Source organism: Penicillium antarcticum, assembly GCF_028974205.1.
Source record: "Penicillium antarcticum strain IBT 31339 chromosome Unknown utg000003l_segment0_segment0, whole genome shotgun sequence".
NCBI classification, from domain to species: Eukaryota; Fungi; Ascomycota; class Eurotiomycetes; order Eurotiales; family Aspergillaceae; genus Penicillium; species Penicillium antarcticum.
Window position 1 is genome coordinate 978,105 of NW_026695301.1, and position 20,410 is coordinate 998,514.

Here is a 20,410-nt window from a genome sequence, read left to right on the forward strand (position 1 = left end):
AGCAGGCTTCCCCGACACTATCCTTGGCTATCTGAGGTCAACTGACATGATTATGAAGTTTGGTCTGGATGGAGTTCCTCGCTATCAAGGCTTTATTTCATGTCGTGAAAGGTCTACTCTGGAATAGTCCATACAAGTTGGCATTATCAAACTATCATAAGTCTCTCATTTGCGCAATGTCGTTGATTCATCCAGAGAGCCAGCCTAGCACCTGCACACCGTCTTACGCATCCACACTAGTCATGTTGACACCAATACAACTATCTCCACCTCATAACCCCCTTATTCCTCAAGCCATCAACGTATTCAATCAGACCCAGGCCCAGGACTGTTCATATACGAATCAGCCTCGGCCTGAACCAGATCCATAAACTCCTCACTCCAAGTAGGACTAGGCGGAACTACATCATCACTATAAGAAGCCGAGTACCCCATCCCACGCCTTCTAGCGCTCCGCTCAGCCTGTTCAGCTCGAAGTCGAGCCTTTTCCTGCCTAACTTGTTCAGCCCTCAACCTTGCTCTAATTGGCCTCCAGCAAATCTCACACAGGGGTGTCTCGACCGGTTTCCCATCTTCCACAGCAGCAACCCCAAAATCCCCACATCGCAAGCAAATAATGTACACCCCGCCCATGATCGGGATCAGATTACCAACAGTGTACCGATTAGTACCAGGCTGCGGATGGAGACCACAGTCGACACACCAGCGGTCCGTAGCTCCAGGTCCCCATTTGGCCTTTTTCCGTTTAATCATGGTATCGGCGAACTTTGCTCGGGGTCGTAATCTGAGACAATCACGACAGGCGTAGAACTCCTTTTGAAATCCGAGTCCGCTTTTCTCGGCTTCTATTAACTGCTTGTGTGTAGGAGATGGTATTGATTCACAGAAGCGCTGGCATGAATGTTGGAGATTGATGAGACTGAAGACATCGAGGTTTTTGGCTATTAGGTGTAGGATCTCGGTTGGGAGGATCTGGATTGTAGCGGGTTGGGACATGGGGGTTGTACTTGTTGCATATGCAGTAGGCACCTTTAGAGTTGGATGCTGCTGGCTTGAGTGTGTTTGGGAGATGGTGGTGATGTTTTAATAGGTAAGAACATATATCAAGCGGGGTGCTCTATTTTGGGCTACTGACAACGCATTCATGTACAATCCCTGAACCGCTGTCGGAATATGGAGTGACTACATGGGACTTTGCGAGGCCCGTGAGCAGAGGTTGAAAGAGCTTCTGTGTCTCTAGCGTGGAAGGTGGTGGCGGTCACCACCCGCTGAAGATGGCAGACATATACATCAAAACGAAGTTATAAACTACAGCCAAGCCAAAACCAATTTCACGAGGAAAGGAATTCATATGCAGAATCGGAGCAGAGTATACATACACCAAGTGCAGTCAAAGGCACAAGGGCAAAGAAGAAAGAAGGAAATGCATAAGAAACATAACAAAAAGCAAAGTTAGGCAAACAAAAATCCAAATTCAAAAAGCGAAACAAAAAAAAGGGACGTGAACAATCCCCCCAAACTGCGGGTAGTACAAGACAGATAGGGAGAAGGGTATGTAATGCATGCATGTCTTAAAGGGACATGAAGTAAAGGGAAAGGTTAAAAGAAAAAGAAAGAGACAAAGATGAAAAGAAAAGCAAGCAAAACAAGCTGAAATGAAATAAAGTTCCAAACGCAACTCCATGGGTCGGTTTGCCATGTCTCGGTTTCTGAAAAGATAGATATGTGTGTATCTTGTTCATTCCAATCCATGACAAATGGTTCCCATTTTGATCTATACAAAAGAGTTTCCCGGCGTATTCCATGATCCATCAGTCCTCGCCAGCAAGTAGCTAGAGACAAGGCGTTACAATTTAATCATCCATAGGCTTATCCTCCAGAGTGACCCTGTTCGGCTCACTCTCGGCAATACTGCTGCGGTTGCTATCCGTTCCGCTAGCGCCGACGGCCGAGCCGGTGGGGAAGTTGGATAAGCTACCGAGACCAGGCTTGCGGGTGTAGCGACCACCAGCGGAGCGGGGGATAGAGTTGCGCTTATCGAATTCAGCAGATTGAGCGGCTGGGGTTGGAGTTGGAGTTGGGGAGCCGTCGGAGGCGGTATCTGGGACTGGAGGCGGGCTTGGAGAGTCCGAGTAGCCACTTGTGCTTGCCGCAATTGAGTCAGGGGATTCGGCGGAGGCGCCGTTCGTGACTGGCTCTTCGATCTGGGTGTTCACTGTTGGAACGGAGTGCTCGGAGGTGGTCGGAGATCCGCTCTTTGGTGGCACATCCAGACTAGGGCCTCGGGTGGCTCGAGGGCCTGAAGGGCTGTTGACGTTGATTGGGAATCGGCCTGTCTCTGATGCGCCGCTAGAACGGTCACGTCGGTGTCTTTGGCGGGTGGCTGGACTGGTGGCCCTGCTGCGGTTGACAATGGCACGTTGACGGGCCTCCATTGCTGCACGGCGGTTGCTCTCATCGGTGCTGATAGCGCGTGGGCGGTTCGAGCCGGAGCTGCTCAGTCCGAGGGCACTCGATTGGCGTTTCAGCTCGCCAAAAATGGCATCCTTGTGGGCGAACAGGTCGCGGATGAGGCGGTAGCTGTGGCGCTCATTCATGGTCAAGGCGTTCTCTACGCGAGGGCGAAGAATGCAAGAAGCAAATGTCTGAGCCAGCGAAGTGATGTATTCTTCGTCGGCAGAGGTCAAATCAATCAGGCGTGTGAAGTGAGTCATAATGGCATCAAGCGTAGCGATGTTGACGAGACGGAGTTGTCCAAGGGTGCTCTGCAGAACCTTGATTCGTCCGTCTTCCGTGGTCTCGTTAGCGGTGGTGGAATAGATCGTTTTCACGATTTCGTAAACTTGGGAGGAAACCAGGGAGTCTGCGGAGGTCAGTTGATGTTGAGTTAAAATATGAAGGAAAACAAACCTGGCAATTCAAGCAGGTACAGTCTCAGAACGCTGGCAATGACGGGAATCTGGAATTGTGGCAGGACCTCCTTGTAGTCGGCCTTGCTGTTGTTCAATATAGCACGAAGCTTGTGGGTCTTGTCCAAACCGACATCAGTCAGCCAGATCATTCGTCTGGCCTCGTCACCTTCTAGTTCGGGGTAGCGGTTATCGAGGTAGGTCAAAATGGTAGTGACGAGAATAGGGACACGCTTGCGGTCAACGCGGGCTCTGGCCTCAAGATCGACACCGAAGTTTTGCTCTTCAACGGAACCGTAATAGTTCTCGTATGCCTGAATCTTAGGCACAAATCCACCAGTGCGGTAGTTCTCCAGCAGATATCTCAAGTCGCCAAGAGGTTGGATAGTCTCCTGGTACAGCATCATATGATCAACTGTGCTCTGCAGGTTGGGAATGACGTTGCTGATAGCACCAGAGAAGTCAAGCACAACGGCCTTGATAGCCTTGAGGCGGTCCAGCTCGCACTGCTCCATATACTTGAGCTGTTCAATGACTTCTTCCTCAAGTCGGCAGCGGATCTGGTCAAGCTTGCGCACAGCAACCTTGTACCGCTCATCAGCTTCAAGGGCTTCTCTGCGGAGCTTCTCCGAAGGGGTCTCGTTGGGGTAAGGGTTGTTGAGAGGGTTCCAGCCAGACAGCATCTCAGAAACAGATTGAATAGGCGATTCGGTAACACTGCCATCTTCGCTGGATGCCATGGAGGTAACACGCATGAGAGGCTTCTTCTTCTCGGGGATACCGGTAAGCTGGAAGACCTTAGGACGCCACTGGTAGTTCATCTTGGAGCTGTTGGCAAAGACGTTGCCCATGTTTCCAACCAGACGAAGAAGACCACTGTCCACCATATCCTGACCAATGCGCTCTACCTGAGCAAGGTTATCGGCCTCCATATAGGTCTGGATGTAGAGCGCAATATCGGCACCGGTAGAAACATTCAAATACGTTCCGATGATGGGAACCTTGGCCTCGCCAAGCTTGATGTTGTGAAGCATATGAGAGAGCAACTGCTTGACCTGGTCCGGCGAAAAAACGCGCTCACCCAACTCAATAGGATCCTCATCAGGCTCCTCCTCAGCAGGCAAAACAATCTTGGGCGGGGGCTGGACCTTGGGACTTGTTTCGGGGTCCTGAAAGGCAAGCTTATTCTCTTCTTCCAGATCCTCAACAACACGACACTTGTTGAAATAAGTACTGCGCAATTTCCGCACCAAGTCCGCCTGTTTCGTGTGTTCCTTGATGCGCGACTGGAGGAGATCATGGGAGTATTGAACACGCAGGTCATGCTGCTCGCCCCAGCGTCGGAAAGGTGCAACGACCAATTCGCGGATATTGTTGGCGATCTTCTGGTGATTTCTCGAGGCCTCGACCATCTCAGTTCGAATTCCTTCGTATGCCTGTGTTGAACATTGTCAGTTTCATTGATCTCCATGACAGGCCGCATATTTTGAACAAACCTTTCTGACACTTGCACCGTCATCCTTGCCGAATCCCGCGGCTGACATTCTGTCCACGCTCGGGGCAATGTCTCCCATGCGGAGTCCGTACTGCTCCTCGGCATCAGCACGCATCGATGCAATGGTCAGGATTTGCCTGTTTTCCACCACGCCCTGCTGCAACTTCCCATAGAGAACGCCCAGTCCCGACGCATAGTCGGGCGTCCAGAACGAGTCTCGGAAACCAGGCATTGTGGCGGCTAGAACGTCGCTTCAGGGTATCTCTCCGAGACGCTCAGTCTGAGTAAATGGAGAAGCAGGTAAGGAATAAGCGATGGCGGGTTCGTCGGTGGGCGGAGAAGTGAGGATTATCGAAGGGCGGAGGTAGCGCGTAAGTGAAGGCTGGTCGGAGATGACTATTGGGCGGCCGCTGGGGCAGTCCCGGGATGCGATAGAATCGAGGCAGAAGAAAGCAGGCAGGCAGCAGAGAAAAAAAATCAATCTCGAGGACCTACGCGGGAGCGCATAGACTGAGAGGAGAGACCGATGACGAAGCGAAGACAGATCGCTCCGAAATGCACGGGGGGCAGTTAAGCGCCTAGTCGCGAAAGAGATTCTTCGGCACAAATGAAGGACAAGCCGGGGGAATGGTGACGGCAAAAAACAGCCGCGCAAAAGAGAGACAAAACGAGATGAAGGTGGTGAAGTTGGAGATGGAGATGTTGAAGTCACAGTCACCTGGTAATATTACCTCCAGGCTGAGACCAACAAATTTCGACGCCTTGTCTCCACGTTTTATCCACTTTTTACTATTTTTGGGTCTGGGAATTACTTGGCCAGCACTGCAAGAAAGGGGCACTTTAACGTATTCATGATCTATTCTTAATTCTGCATCCTTGAGCCCCGTATATATGCATGTAGCCATTTCATACGCAGGGGACAGCCTTCTGTCCAACGTGCCAAGCCTTGATCAGCGCCTGAGGTTGACATTCACAACGTGCACGGTTCTATTCTATACCAAGTCTACACGAAGCTATTTGAAATGAATCATGTAATATTCATAGATGGTATCATTATCCTCAAGCAATAAATCATGGTGAGGTTGCCACATAACATAAGATATACAAATCGGCCAAAGCTGTCTAGCAGAAGAACTTGTAAACCTTCTTCCACTTGGGCCAAGCCTTCTGCTCAGCCCGCTCCTGCTCAACAAGATGCTGAATATCAAGCTCACGACGACCGGTGACCAGGTCAACCTCATGCGAGCGAACGAACTTGGTCTTGTACCAGAACTTGTAAGGGATGTAGAAAGCTATGACGACGGGGGCGGCCAGGTAGACCGAGAAGAAGTTGTAGACAAGCTCGCTGGTAGTCATGTCGGCATAGCCGACAGGGGCGAAACCAACCCAGAACTGGGCAATCAACACCAGGATGTTGAAGATGAGACCGATCCAGGAACCGATGACACCGGGCTGGGAGCGGAAGGCCAGCTCGTCCAGGGAGTGGCCCTGCTTCTTCCAGGCGCGACGGAACAAGATGTGGGCACCGCAGACGGAACCCCAGGTGAAGATGGAGGACAGACCTGAGATGGCCATCATCCAGGCGAAGGCGGTAGTCTGCTTATCGGAAGCGGCAAGGAAGCAGAGCAGACCAAGGGCGGAGGCGATGATGATGGCGGGCAGAGGACGACCCTTGCGGTCAATGTAGGCCAAGAACTTGGGAGCCTGGCCCTGCTCGGCGAGGGCAGCAAGAGTACGAGAAGATCCGTAGACGGAGGAGTTACCGACGGAGAGAACTGCAATCATGATGACGACGTTCATGATGGAAGGCAGAGCCTTGATACCGGCATTCTCAATGGCGATGACGAAGGGAGAAGCGTGGGCGTCGGCGGAGGAGGAACCGTTGACAAGTCTGGGCTCATCGAAGGGAACGAGAAGACCGACGAGGGTGAGGGAGACAATGTAGAAGAGAGCAATACGCCAGAACACCTGCTTAACGGCGGTGGGGAGAGACTTGCGAGGGTTGGTAGTCTCAGCAGCGGCCAGACCGACCAGCTCAGTACCGGCAAAGGCAAAGGCAGCGTTGACGAAGACACTGCAGAGACCCTTGAAACCGTTGTTGAAGGCACCCGGGTCGTACCAGAATCTGGCACCAATATATCCACCCTCCGGACCACCACCGCAGTTGATAATGATTCCGAGAATACTGGGAAAAAAGTCAGCGTAAGATCCAGAGAAAAAGTAGGCCAAATACTCACATGAAGCCAAGCACAGCAACAACTTTGATGATAGAGAAGACGAATTCGGCTTCACCATATCCACGAACACCAAACATGTTGATCGAAACGATGAGAACCCAGAAAATGGCGACCCAAGCGGCATTGGAAACACCAGGGCTCCAATAATCAACGGTGATAGATGCAGCGACGATTTCCAGCGGTAAGACGATAAGCCATTGTAGAGCGTAGTTCCAACCCATAGCGAAACCCCAAGCAGGGTCGACGAAACGAGTTGAGTAGTGGGCGAAAGAACCAGCAACGGGGAACAGGACGGCCATCTCACCAAGAGCATGCACCGTACAGTAAAGCATGCATCCGATGAGAATATAAGCAATCAAAACTGAAGCAGGGCCACCGGCCGCCAAGACGGATCCGGAACCGACGAAAAGACCAGTACCTAGAAAGGGTCAGTAAGTACACAAGCAAGGCTCATGTTCACGCCAGATCCTTACCAATAGAACCACCAATGGCAATCATCTGCAGGTGACGACCCTTCAACCGACGCTGGAGAGGGGAGTGTGCTGTATTCTGTGCGGCAGTTTCGATATCGAAGCCAGAGCCATCGGCGCCAGCATGGCCAGAGACGGTGTGGTTAGGGTCGCGCTTGAAACTATCCCAAATGCGCTGTCCCATGCCAGCCCGAGTGGGCTCTGAACTGCCATAGGATGGGGGAGCATCAGATCCAGTCTGGATTGTCTGAGGCTCCGCAAATTTCTTCTCGTCCATGGTGAAGTGGGGGACCGTTGCTTATCCGAGTAAGGGTAAGTGTGTAGTGTGGAGGAAAGGAAAAGGGATCGACAAATCCTCGAGGGATTAGGTCAGAAGAAGGTGAGAAGGGAGAGGCGCACGGCTGGGAGGGGAGATCTGTCTGGGGGAGGCAAGTATTTAAATGCAAGCCAGGCCTGATTCAGATAAAGTGGTTACGTTCCTCGAAAAGTCATAGACAAATGTCTAATCTGCGCTTAGACTAAAGTAGACTTTTACGCTAAACTTCTCTTCCTCTGTTCTGATAGCCTTGGCGTACTTGAACGCCCGGTGCCACCGTAAATTGACTTTTTATTTTATTGTATCTTATCATTTTGGGCCTTTCTATAACAAATACCCGGTAGAGTAGATAAGAAGCACGTTCTGTTTCGGATTCCAGGCAAGTACAGAACAAGGGTAAGTGGGACCGCGCTACTTATCTCTCGCGTGATTTAGCCTGTCAGAAGGGATGATTCGACTGTACGGTCTGGATTGCGGACTCGACTTACAGGATGGAGGGAATAGACTCAGACCAATGATAATATGGGAATATACCATGATTTAGCAATAACACATACTCATACATATAGTACATAATATGATTTAATATAATAAATGCAAAGAAAAGAAAAGAAAAGAAAAGACAAGAAAAGACAAGCTCAGATTTGGACTAGCCCCATCAGTCCACCTCCGCACTCTGATAGGCGATCGTTACCCAATCCGATTGCGGAGATAAGCCGTTGCCTCATTCTCCCGTACTTTCACACACACTTTCTCTCTCTCTCTTTCTCTCACACACACTCCAACGCTTCGGAGTATTACATGGACATTCTTCCATTCCCACATTCTAGAATCTTGGCTAAGCAAACTTCACCCAATGCTAACTCATTCTTCATGAACACATGTAATACCCTTCCCTAGTCGGCCCTAAAGGCTGCCCTCCCCCTTACCTATGGGAAGGCTTCCCGTCGGAATCCGTACCTGTGGCTCTATATCCTGCGCTACGGGCAAGAAATATGCGTGCCATGCCATATGGCTTGGGAGAAGGTTGCCCCACTGAGGCTGGTGTCGACCGGATTGAGTTTCCCCAGAGACCCTCGGTTCAGCCTCTTGGCCAGAGAGAGAGACCACCTCGGCCTCGCCGTGTGGCATTTGACAATGTATGACTCGTTCTTTTTTTTTCTACAGTGTATACCTTTTTCAATTTGTGATTTCTCGCTTCGGATGGCACCATCAATCCCTGCGCTTAGACACTGTCCCGCATGACCAAATTTCATTCTCTGAGTTTCGGTAGACTCGTGGCGGTCTGCCACTGATATGCATGGAAGCACGGGAGAAGCGCACCCGGCCGGCTAGGACTAGGAGTGTGTTGGCTGGTTGGCTTGTTGGCTTGCGGGGGAGAAGTGACCATCATGTGTTCAGGGCAGATGCGAGTGATGATTGGATCAGTATAGGTGGTTTGAGCCACATCCTCGTATCCTGGGCACAAGGATTGCCTTTTCGACCGCTGTGGTAGGTCCAAGATTATGCCCTCGCAGTGCTCGGGGTCCGCGAGTAGCCTTTAGACTCAGGGATCCCGAGGGATCCCTGAAATGAATCACATTCCGTGGCAAATCTCCAGATCGCAGGGCAGTGTCCATGAGAATGGAATGGGGCCAAATCGTGTAAATGTACAATATCCAGTTCGGTAAAATGACCCACTCCCTTATCAGTAGCCACTAGTTATACAGTATATTGCTCTCACTCGCAGACCACTCTCAGCACAAGCTCCCAATAGGCAGTGGACAATGTGAGACCCATATGGTCAATGCATCGGAGAATACTATGTAGAAATAGGGGGCGGGAAAAAAAAAGACGCAATGTTCTCGGCCCTGAGCTTCCCACATGGGGTTGCGTGAGGGTGAACAGCCACCAAAGCGCCATTCCTCCGGCGATGGCGCGGAGCTGGACCTGCTACTGGCTGAGCCTTGCGCAACTGATAGCCACGGTAACATCGGGTGTGGTAGGTTTGGCTGACCTTTGCCTCTGGAAGGGAACCAAGGCCGTCTCTGAAGCTTGGCCCGGTATGCCTAGTTCTCCCAGTGTGCAGTGTGTCTTTCCTATCGCTTAGAGGGTCTCGTACAGAATGATGGAAGTGGGACTACAGTGGATTGGATCCCGATTTCCTTGCGCCTTTGCGGGTGTTAGGAGATTATCAGGAGATCATGATCATGATCGCGATCCTTTTCTCAGGGAAATAGTTTATTTGGGGCTTTTCATGCCGACACACGGCCCTGGCCCCCTGGCACATGCTCATTTGTGCGGTGAGTCGCCACTTCCCGCGCCACGGACTCCTCCGCTCGTTTCCCTTGAGTTTCTGGGCACTCTATTTTATCTTAGGCTTTTGTCTTTCGGCTTGATCGTATTTCCCGTTAGATGGCCAAGTCGGAATCCCGTCTCACCCGGCTTTCTGAATATCTTCACTACCCTGACTTAACATATCACCACATGGACTATGCAAATTAATATTTATTTTCTCCTGTAGACGTGTAGAGTCGACCTTAAATGTATCAAAGTTATATAAAATGCGGGGTGAGGCATTCTGTTAGGTAATGGTTTCCACTTCTACCGTCCGGGGTAAATACAGTATTCTCTTTTTTTCGGCTGACATCCCCGGAAATCAGGGATATTCACCGTTAGACTTCGACTTGTCGCCCCCTTGATTTGCTTGGCAGGTCCACATATCACGTATTGTCTTGTCTCAACTGTCATTCTATTCTCAGTACTTGGCATTGGCTGAGAGGTCTCGCCGTCGGAGTTCCCATATCCACAAAGTACGGTAACCGCGGTTTTCTTTGACCGAATAATTAGTCCCACTGGATATGTACGTATATGCGGACTAGATGTTTACTTTCACTAGCCTCCCCCGCATTCGACTAACCATGCGAGATTTTGTGGCAACATCGGAGGGTTTACCCCAGGTTTACGGTGTCCCGCTGGCTCGGTTAGGAGCTCCGTTGTGGTGATCCACTTAGGTTGCGTTAGTTGGGTTAGAGCTATCAACCTCCCTGTCTAGATAATGATGGGACTACAGTACTTGTTAGATACGAGATAATGTAGACATCATAGCTCCGCACTATGAGATGCTACGATAACAGAATACCAAGAGCGAGCAGTGACACAATATCAAGCCCTTTCTCGTATATTTACTTGGAAGTGAGGGAATATTTGGAGAATACCCGGCTCTAAACTGTCGATAGCGGGCATAGCCGTTGATAAGCTGGTCGAAGAGCGTGCTTACAGCTTCAGAGCTTATCTTGGCGTGGGAAGCTAGGCTGTGACTTGCATGCATTGTTTCATTTGTCTCATTGGGGGGTCCCTGCAGTTTGATTAGCGACTTACGCCCGTGGCTTGTCACTTGTCAGATGTAATGGTTCGATTTGAGACCTGGCTTTGTCACCGAGGCTAGCCAATCGCTCCGTGGCCGTTCACATATGTTGGCAGCTTGTCCCGTTTCTTGGGGCTAATGGCAATCTACACACGATGGAAATAGGGATGGCACACGGTTGCAGCAATTCATTCATTCAACGAGGTCTTTTTATCGTTGCTTTCGGTATCATTAATACACGATTGGGTTTCTGTTCGTCATGGTGGACTGGGTATCTTGGGCTTATGAGCTTGCCACAGGTCCTTCGCCGCCAGGAATCAACTGATACAGCTGTTAGAAGTCGTGCCTCTGATGGAAAATGATGTCTGACATACCATGCAGATGTTGTTACCGTTCAACAAGAGCTTGGGGAGCTTGATCTGAGCACCGGTGTAATCGCTGAGACAAGAGTTAGTACATGAACCAGACTGATACTCCCAATTGAACGTTGCAATATTGTCGCCTATTCCCATTGGGAGACAAAAATCACCAAATTGGAGAGCTGGCACGGTTTGCAGGCCAGAAAAAGCCCACATCCGTGGGAGCTTCAAATTGGACTGTAGTTCAGGGCAAGAAAAGGAAGTCAAAAGAAAGCAAAAAAGCACATACAATTCCGTCACATCTTCCATGACCATGTCTAAATTCATATTAGCGTCTGACCATATACAAACAGTTCATGCAGGGATACTCACTGACGTAGTCATCGAATCCGAGGAGGGTTCCGGAGAATTCTTCATGGCGTCAGTACCATCTTTAGCTTATGTTAAGTTGACTAGATTGGGGCTCACCCTTGTCACCCTTCATGACAACCCATATCCGGGAGCCAACACACTTGTCAATGAGCTCTATCAAACAAGTTAGTGGGGTCGTGGCATTTTTGGATCATTGGGCACAAACCGAGGGGAAGGAGCTGAGAAGCCATAATTTTGAGTGCTACTTGAGCTGGTACCTTGAGGATTAGTTGCAGGTATTTTTTTGACTTTAAATCACAAAGCGTTGAAGTATTTCGAGTGGACAAGTTTGATATAGAAAAGGACGTGATGGTTTGTCGCTCGGCGGGGAGGTTGATCCGGTCCAGTTCCACTAGGCCAATTCGGGCTTAGTGTCCACCCCGAGGTTGATGTGCGCTGCGTTACGACGGCGAGCTGCTGCGTTGCTTCATAACACTTGCTTATAGACGACTACCTGCTCGCATACCCCCACGGCTACTACTTCGCTCTCACGGCCACCTCGTTGTCAATTCATCCGTGGGCTCAGGCCTGGTCCACTATGCTTGTCACGCAGCATGCCAACTCAGGCGAATATTTTGGCGAGTCAGAAACACCGGTCTGTAATCGCAAGTCTTAGCAGTAAGCTCGTCAGGTCTATTTCTCAGAGTTCTCACGCATTGAATCCGTGTATGCTGCGGTCAGTACGCTCAACTATCTCTTTTGGAGCTCCAATGGCAGTGCCTCTAACAGGACTACAGTAATGCCAGCACGTGTACACGCTTTCCTTCATGCCCTCGACATGAAACTCTTCAAACTTCACGCCTCCACGGCCCCGGGCCGCTGATTTCATACGAAGTACGGCCATTTTCTACAACTGTTCACCGACAAGGTGCGTGGGACGATGAAGAGGAAGTTGAAGTCTCGGCTCCCAAAAGAAAGCCTCTGCGCTTCGTTGAGCCGAAAAAGACCGCGTCTCGTGGACCCCCAATTCATCGCGACGTGGGTAGCCTGATTCGAGCGCAATATTATGCCAAGCAAAGGGAGAGTGCCGCTAAACATTTATCGGAACAACATGCACGGCTCGAAAAGCGCTTCAAAGAACTCACTTCGACCGATGTCTATCGTGACGCGATTCTGAGGGCGCATTATGTCGATTGGGATTTCCAGCTTGCGTACAATGATCGCGAAACTGAACAGATGCAATCTATGTTACAGACGATAATATCCAGGGAAAATAAGCGGATTTTCGCCATAGCCTCACCTGTCAAAGCCGCGGTCCTCCAGGCTGAGAGAACCACTCTGGGACTGGTCACTGAATGGGAAGCTTTGTCATTTTCCGTTCTCAACCGACTGGCCACTAAGGTCTCGCAGATCACCGATGGAGTTTTGCAAGCAGAAAGCCTCACTCAAGAATATGTGGCTGCAGTGACAGATTTGTCATATAAATTGAGACTCAGTGCGGTGCATCTTGCTGTGGAGGAGGTAGAAAGAACGATTCCATTGGTTGATCATGAATTTTGTCTCGTGGTCTTCTCTGCGACTCCAGAATTGACCCGAAAAGTGGAAGAGCTTGGACACATTCTTGGACATTGGCAGCATGAGCTTCCTACTATTGCTACTGCCCTTTTGATGCACCAAGTAAACATCTCGGGGCTTTCTATTCTTGACATGGAAGACACAATCCAAAATGAGTTTTTACTTCCTCGAAAATCTGCAAGAAGACAAATCGATGACCTCATCTCTGATCACGAGAAAGTACTGCATGATTACAGGGCATTAAAGGCAAAGGCCAATGCGGTGTTGGAAGATCAAATCCACCCCCTTTGTCTTGATCTCGCTCGTGACCTTGATCTTTCCCAGAGAACGAGATCCAAGCTCGGGGAGCTTGGTCTTGCCATTTACCGCACTCGGCCCACTCTTGTTTACGCCCTGCATGTGCATCGTTCTGCGTGGCGAGCAAGAGTCATGCAAAGTCACTCACTCGGAAAAGCTCCACTATGGACACCAGGAGACGTCTCACTGACCTACGGCAATATCCCTCGCGAACGCCTGTTCGAAGCATTTGCCCTGGGTCCTCGACATGGCGGAATGCTTGCCCGAAAGTTGGCAGAAAACTCTAACAGAATAGCTAACTCTTTTTGTTCGAAATACGGGTCATGGCAAAACAACAAACCAGTACGAAGCCCTCAGCAAGATCTCGCCTGGCAGCAGCTAGATGTAACTTGGCCCATGCAACATCTCGATGCCTTATGCTGGCGGCTGCACACTGAAGTTTGGTACCTTCAACACACCCTGAAGGGAGCTTGCGGCCCATTATGGGAGGGTATTTCATTCAAAGACAGGCGGTCTTCAACCAACAAGGTGGCCGAATGGTGTTTCAAGTTCCAAGTGCACCGGAATGACTTGAAAGAAGAGCTTAGCGAATTTTATGAGATCAACTGGTTGCGCCTTCAATCAGAGAGAAAATTGTACGCCATGGGTGAACACGCTTACCTGAGTGACAAATCTGAAGTTTTGATCCCACTTAGTCAAAAACGAAAACGTTTCAGAGCATGGACTTTGCGCTTTGCTCAGATTTGCTCGGAAGCGTGGATTTACAGCATGGGCCTGAATCAATCAGCCAAGTTCTGGAAAGATCTCTACAAGAAGCTTGAGGCAGGCAGGATAGCGGACAACGAACTTGGCCAAAAGCACCTCCTCAAAGAACTTGGTTCTGAAGTCACCCACAGGAGAGCCATTCTTCCTCCCCCTCAGCTCGGACTGGTTCATTCAAAACCACAAAACGATCAAAGTTTGCTCCTTCAAAGAATTTGAGCAAGCCACGCAAGACACGGGGCAAAGGCGCTTCAGCTCCGGAGCTTCATTCACCCATGCCGAATGCGCAACCCGAAGTTAGGCCCAAACAAGACGAAGCTCTTCCACACGGGGGTCAAGATTTGCAGATGAAGACTCCAGGCACTGGCAAGCCTTGGTGGATGCGTTCGAGGCAAACCGAAGAATGTTCAGACGAAACGAAGGATACCCGCACAGCCAACCCCGAAGCCTTCACGCCAGAGTTCAAGAATGTCCCAATTGCCTCAAGCAAAACCGAAGTATCACGACCTTGGACCATGGCTCAAAAGGTTCAAGAGATCTTCGGGTTGTCGACCAACGCAGACATCCGTCAGCTTAAGATCAAAGAAACTCCTACCCAGCCAACTAAAGATGTCACCCTGGATAAGGCAAAATATGAACCGCCCGCTAGAAGGAACTTGTTCCAAAATATGTTCACTGTAAGATCATATATCCCGCCTTCGGTGGAAAAAGAGAATGCCCCAGCTCCCAAAGAGCTTCCATTAAGCCATGAACATATCACGCCAAGTGAAAAATCGTCAGCTGAACCATCCTTTCCCCATGGAATGGGAACCTCCAGGGTGGCGGTGAGAAGACGACGCCGAAGGGAAAGGGAACAGGAAAACAATCCTGACACAGTCTCCTGCCACAGTTTTCCACAAAGTAGCAGTCTCGGCGAGGATGCCTTAACCAAGCAGATGTCTGAAGGTGAAATCTCCCCAATCACGCCTACCAATGTCGATAGCCTGCCTTCAGCGGAACACAAGAACAGTCCAGACCCAATTTCCTACCACAATCTTCCACAAAGCAGCGGTATTCGCGAAGGGAGGAGAATTGTGGTAAGCAAAAGGGAACGACGACGACAACAACGAGAACGAGCACTACTCAGGGCCACATTTGGTAGAAACTATACTACCGACGCCCGTTCCTACCAAGCAAATCTTCGGCAAAGTAGCGATGACAGCAATGGCTCCCTAGCCAGACCAATCGAGCATGCCATTTCTCCCCTTCCGCTTGCCCAGATCCATGAATCAGACTCAGTTGATCAGGCGTCCATGGATGAAACAGTACGAGAATCGGCAATTGATTTTGATGTCAGTGACTCCGCGGCACCCAAGTTCTGGAGCCATAGCTCAGAGAAAAGCCCAGGTGGCGAAAAACTTGTTGTGCATTACTGTCGTACTCTACAGAATACCGAGGAAATCGCCAAGCACTTCCTCGATAGCAAGGTCCTCGGGTTTGACATGGAATGGAAATCTTCGGCATCTGCCTGGGATAGTATTCAGAACAATGTTTCCGTCATCCAAATTGCAAACGAGGAACGCATCGCTATTTTCCAAATTGCGTCGTTTAAGCCTTCGCGGTCTTTGAAGGATCTTGTTTCCCCGACATTGAAACAGATCATTGAATCTCCTTATATCACGAAAGTGGGTGTATCAATCAAGGCAGACTGCACACGACTACGCAAGTATCTCGGCGTTGATGCAAAGGCATCATTTGAGCTAAGCCATCTGTTCAAGTTGGTGAAGTACGGCCAGGAAAGCCCCAAACTGGTCAACAAGCGAGGTGTCAATCTCAGTGATCAGATGGAAGAGCATTTCGGTCTTCCGCTTGAAAAAAATGAAGATGTGCGTTGTGGCGATTGGGCTCGGGCATTAAGCTATCGCCAGGTTCAATGTGAGTACTCGAATTCCTCAAAACTCGCACAGTCATTATGCAAAATGCTAATCTAGACTTTCGTTGGTCTAGACGCCGCTACTGATCCCTATGCTTGCATTCGTCTCTATAATGTCATGGAAAAGAAAAGACTGGCTATGAATCCCATGCCGCCTCGTCCTGCATTCGCTGAACTCAATAAGCCTATCATTCTTCCGCTTGGACAGGCTGTCAATGGTGAGCAGAAAGAGCCAATTCTCTGAGTTATTTCTGGATATATTTGCATATTTTATCATTATTCCCCCTCGTTTGAGAAAAGACCGACGCACATACTCTTGTTTCTAGTTGATTGATTGCGTTTTGTGATTTGCATCTCTTGGTAGCGGGCATCTGTTCCATTCGATATCCAACTTTGGCCTTCGTTCAATCTTCGTTCAATCTTCGTTCAATCTTCGTTCATGCATACATACAACATCACCCAAGAATTTAGTACTCAGTGTCCAAACATGGCAAGAGTGGACATATCCATGCGCTTCAATGGTCACAGTATCAAGATGGTCTGCTTCGATCATGGAAAATATATCTCCCCAAAATACTAGTCTGGTATGACGCATCTCGATATCTGAATTCATTCGATGAACCAAAAAAATGATTAGGAAGTGGGTATATATTTATCAACAATAAGTGTATAAACATCTATCGACCAAGCCGATATCTCCAAGATATGCATGAAGATTAAGAATCACGCTTCTAACTCATTTACTCAAAGACAACATTACCCTCTCAGAGGGAGAACCTTCGACAGCAAAACCTCCTGTCGACATAGCGGACACTCAGGCTTCTCACGAACCCAGTCACGGACACAGATCCAACAAAAGACGTGCCCACAGGTCGTCACACTAGGATCCTTGAACTGTTCCAGACACAATGTACACTTGCGCTGCTGACCCTCTGGGATCCAGGAGACGGCACTGGGGTCCTCATCCAGATCATATAAAGGCACAGAGGCAGGAAGAAGGGGAATAGCCGAGGGGTTCTGAATGGAAGAGATAAGAGCCCCACCCTCTGAACGAGACTGTCCACCCTCCGTAGAAGCACCCTCCTCCTCATTCATGCTAGCACCCAGCTTGCGGGCATGCAGGAATCCCTGCACAGCGATTTGGAGTACCATCAGGACACCGAGGACTTCATACCCGATGCGCTGTTCATTCTCCTCGATCTTTTTCGTAAACACATAACGCAGCCGCCAGAGCCGTTTTGACAAGTGATAGTATGACCCCGTAAAATAGAAGGTCGCAATGCTCAATGCGTAAATGGGCGACACGGATGTAATAGAGTCAAGATGATCAAGGAGATACTGCTGCATACGCAACTTGGTGAAGAAAGGCTTTTGGGTTGGGGAATTTGAGAAAGTAGGTTTATTCAGCAGGCCAGCCTGCTGCGCAGCCCGGAGCTGTGCCCGGGCAATATTGCGCTCGAGCTTGTTGCGGATCTTCTGTCGCAAGGCAGGTAAGATCCGCTGTAGTGTCCATGGTACTAGGATGCTGCTGAGGATGTATCCCACGCGTCTACCGATAGACGGTAATTGAAGGGTGTCGTCTTCTAGTTGGACTAGGTCACAGTATTCCTCACCGAGAGTTCGGTTGCCGATGGCGGTTGTGAGGGAGAAGTAGAGGAGCTCGGTGAGGTGCTTGATTGTGTCGGAATAGGTGTGTGCAAAGCGGGCACCGCGTAGAGCTCGGACGATGCCTTGGGATTGATGGACTAGGCTGCTTGTGAGGAATGCATCCTTTTCGTGGGAGCGGATGACATCCGGAGATGTTGCGAACGGGTAGAAGTGGGAGGCTGATGAGCCGAGGGCTGCACTCGGGTTCAGAGCGATGTGAGAATCGTCTTCGGCCATGATAGACGGTCAAGGGATTGCTGGAATGTGACTGTGTATACTATCTGATTTGGGACATCCTCACGACGAGGTACAATTCCCCGGCATGTCTGGGTGGAGATGACTTCCCCGGAGTCGGACGTGCCTCGGTAGCCCATCACATGACTTGGCCGAACAGGAAGGGCATCACATGACATGACATCACGTGGCTTTACGGGATCATTACGTGAGCCCCACAAGTGCCTGATTCCGCCGAATGCAGCCACTTGGTGGCTGATTTTATATTGGATCCCCCCTTTACTGTCTCCGTTTCAGGGTCTTCAGCTTGATGATTGTCGTGTGTCTTGTCTTGAATTGGTGACTGGTGACTGGTTGGCCATCTCCAACTTGCAAAGTGCTCTACAACTGGCACCGCTCTGTGGACTATTCTGATTGGCGCTGAATGTCGATCCAGCGCTAACGATCTTCAGTCTCCCCTGAGATGTGCTTCTAATTATACCGAATCCGACGCATTGTGGAGTTCCAGACCACCGGTGGACTCTTGTCTAGTCCACTCAGCGTGAATTGTCCTCGTTACCCTCTCCGCTTATTAAACTGCCCTGAAAGCGGCCTCACTGGCAAAAGTCTTAACTTCCGAACTCACCCCTAGTCATTCGTTTATCCCCACGGGGTCTCTTTGTTTCTTCAGTTCTCGTCCTCTCTCTGATCAATGGAAAAATGGGTCCTGATCAACATGCTCAACTGGATGCCTTTGGGTTGATCTTCCCATTGCCATTACGGATAGCTGCGCTTCTGGTTGCTGGTAGGTTATTCTTTTTGATTTGGGTGTTAGAAGTGCAATGCTAACGGAGGGGCAGGTTTCTGGGGATGGGGTCTTAACCTTCAATATTTGGCAAAAGCCAACATTGTGAGTGACGTCGCCAGTTCATCGGAATCTACCGGTTCTTCCAGTTTTGTTCCAACTAACCACTCTCAATCTCCAGGACGTTCCTGCTCTCGTGAAGTATCCCGGCCGCACATCCTCCGCCCAACGCCCGCACCACACCGCCGTCTACCGCCTGGCAACATGCTTCACTATCCCCCTCGTCCTGTGGTGGGTTGTCTTTTCGCTCGCCACCCGCCGGTCCCCTGACCTGGTAGAGCGACTGGACTGGATTCCGCAGTCCGTTTTTATTGTCCTCCTCCTTATCCTGATCTGGCCCTTAAACCGCGCATCTCGTGCTGGCCGCATTCGGTTCCTCCTTACCCTCAAGCGGGTCGCGATTGGTGGTCTAGCTGAGTCTCAAGATGGCAAGTTTGGTGATGTTCTGCTGGCAGATGCCCTGACTAGCTATGCTCGCGTGCTGGGAGATCTATACATCAGCTTCTGCATGTTCTTCACCGACGGCCTCGCCGCAACCTCCAAGCCCAACCGAGCGTGCGGCAGCGAAATCGTCGTGCCTATCATTATCGCGTTTCCCAGCTTGATCCGTTTCCGTCAGTGTCTGACCGAATATGTGCGCGCGCGCCGCACCACCACCCGGAGAGATACACAAAAGGGTAACCAGCACTTGGCCAACGCCCTCAAGTACGCTACTGCGTTCCCTGTCATCTGGATGGCTTCCAAGATGCGCAACTATAACCCGTTGGACTTCCACGGGTACAGCGAAATGAGCATGATGCGTCTCTTGTAAGAATTTGTCCCTCCTTCATTTTTTTGTACTCTTTGCTGATCCCCCGCAGGTTCATCGTCTCCTTTATCAACTCAGCATACTCATTCTGGTGGGATGTTGTCAAGGATTGGGACATGACCCTCTTCTCTCCTGAACGCCTCGACAGCGATCACCCCTACGGACTCCGCCGATACCGCTACTTCTCATCTGATAAGTTATACCACTACGTCATAATTGCGGATCTTGCACTTCGTTTCTCATGGCTCTGGCGCATTGTGCCAGGCTTCGGCTGGATCCCAGAAACCGAGGGCGGTCTTTGGATTCTGATGCTCCTCGAAATTGCACGCCGCTGGATGTGGGTATTCTTCCGAACGGAAGCCGAATGGAGTATGTTTTCATCCATGCCCTCCCTATCCCTGCACCGAACTGGGGTAGCCTGGAAACCCTTGCCTTCGTCTTCAAATCATGACCGCTAACACATACGATAGTTCGGAATACTCATGGCCCTGGCCCCGACGATGTTCTCCTCGGCGAGTACAACCACAAGTTTGATGCGGACTAAATTTGTTATATTCGCATTTGAATGCACCTTCAGGCGACCCGGAATGAGAATGAGACACAGATTTCCCACTTTCAACCTACGATATCGGTTGATTTAAAGAGCATAGACGCTCTCCTTACTACCCGCATACCCCCCGCCCACCCAATGCTAGAGCAGCGATAGATGGGGCCTGGGTTTGGCTTTTTGTTTTCCGCGCGTGGAATTATTCCATCCAACGCCCTGTACGCCTATAGTTTTTTGATTTCATTTCAGACGCGTGTCTTTTGCACAACACTTTCAGTTTCCTCGGACTCAGTCGAGCCTG

General features: G+C 50.1%; 7 protein-coding genes across 7 annotated transcripts; 2 read left to right on the forward strand and 5 right to left on the reverse strand.

Annotated features, from left to right (window-relative positions):
• Nucleotides 1-306: 306 nt before the first annotated feature.
• On the reverse strand, nt 307-996 carry N7508_003072 (F-box domain protein; the record flags this gene model as incomplete). Its single annotated transcript, XM_058461138.1, has 1 exon — nt 307-996. The coding sequence occupies one exon, from the start codon at nt 994-996 to the stop codon at nt 307-309; it is 690 nt and encodes a 229-aa protein (XP_058321715.1).
• An 857-nt stretch (nt 997-1,853) lies between these two features.
• Nucleotides 1,854-4,636, reverse strand: N7508_003073 (GTPase-activating protein RGD2; the record flags this gene model as incomplete). The annotated part of the gene is made up of 3 exons (XM_058461139.1): nt 1,854-2,863; nt 2,911-4,345; nt 4,406-4,636. 3 exons carry the CDS (start codon nt 4,634-4,636, stop codon nt 1,854-1,856), a joined length of 2,676 nt encoding a protein of 891 aa, XP_058321716.1.
• An 890-nt stretch (nt 4,637-5,526) lies between these two features.
• N7508_003074 (amino acid permease GAP1) lies at nt 5,527-7,388 on the reverse strand (the record flags this gene model as incomplete). Its single annotated transcript, XM_058461140.1, has 3 exons — nt 5,527-6,589; nt 6,642-7,059; nt 7,115-7,388. The coding sequence occupies 3 exons, from the start codon at nt 7,386-7,388 to the stop codon at nt 5,527-5,529; spliced, it is 1,755 nt and encodes a 584-aa protein (XP_058321717.1).
• Nucleotides 7,389-11,055: 3,667 nt separating this feature from the next.
• On the reverse strand, nt 11,056-11,734 carry N7508_003075 (RNA-binding protein LSM5; the record flags this gene model as incomplete). Its single annotated transcript, XM_058461141.1, has 6 exons — nt 11,056-11,094; nt 11,148-11,211; nt 11,422-11,449; nt 11,505-11,543; nt 11,601-11,657; nt 11,710-11,734. 6 exons carry the CDS (start codon nt 11,732-11,734, stop codon nt 11,056-11,058), a joined length of 252 nt encoding a protein of 83 aa, XP_058321718.1.
• A 2,658-nt stretch (nt 11,735-14,392) lies between these two features.
• On the forward strand, nt 14,393-16,273 carry N7508_003076 (3'-5' exonuclease; the record flags this gene model as incomplete). The annotated part of the gene is made up of 2 exons (XM_058461142.1): nt 14,393-16,031; nt 16,104-16,273. The coding sequence occupies 2 exons, from the start codon at nt 14,393-14,395 to the stop codon at nt 16,271-16,273; spliced, it is 1,809 nt and encodes a 602-aa protein (XP_058321719.1).
• Nucleotides 16,274-16,785: 512 nt separating this feature from the next.
• On the reverse strand, nt 16,786-17,913 carry pex10 (ubiquitin-protein ligase peroxin 10; the record flags this gene model as incomplete). The annotated part of the gene is made up of 1 exon (XM_058461143.1): nt 16,786-17,913. One exon carries the CDS (start codon nt 17,911-17,913, stop codon nt 16,786-16,788), a length of 1,128 nt encoding a protein of 375 aa, XP_058321720.1.
• Nucleotides 17,914-18,609: 696 nt separating this feature from the next.
• On the forward strand, nt 18,610-20,106 carry N7508_003078 (EXS domain-containing protein; the record flags this gene model as incomplete). The annotated part of the gene is made up of 5 exons (XM_058461144.1): nt 18,610-18,694; nt 18,750-18,799; nt 18,876-19,561; nt 19,615-19,931; nt 20,033-20,106. 5 exons carry the CDS (start codon nt 18,610-18,612, stop codon nt 20,104-20,106), a joined length of 1,212 nt encoding a protein of 403 aa, XP_058321721.1.
• Nucleotides 20,107-20,410: the final 304 nt, after the last annotated feature.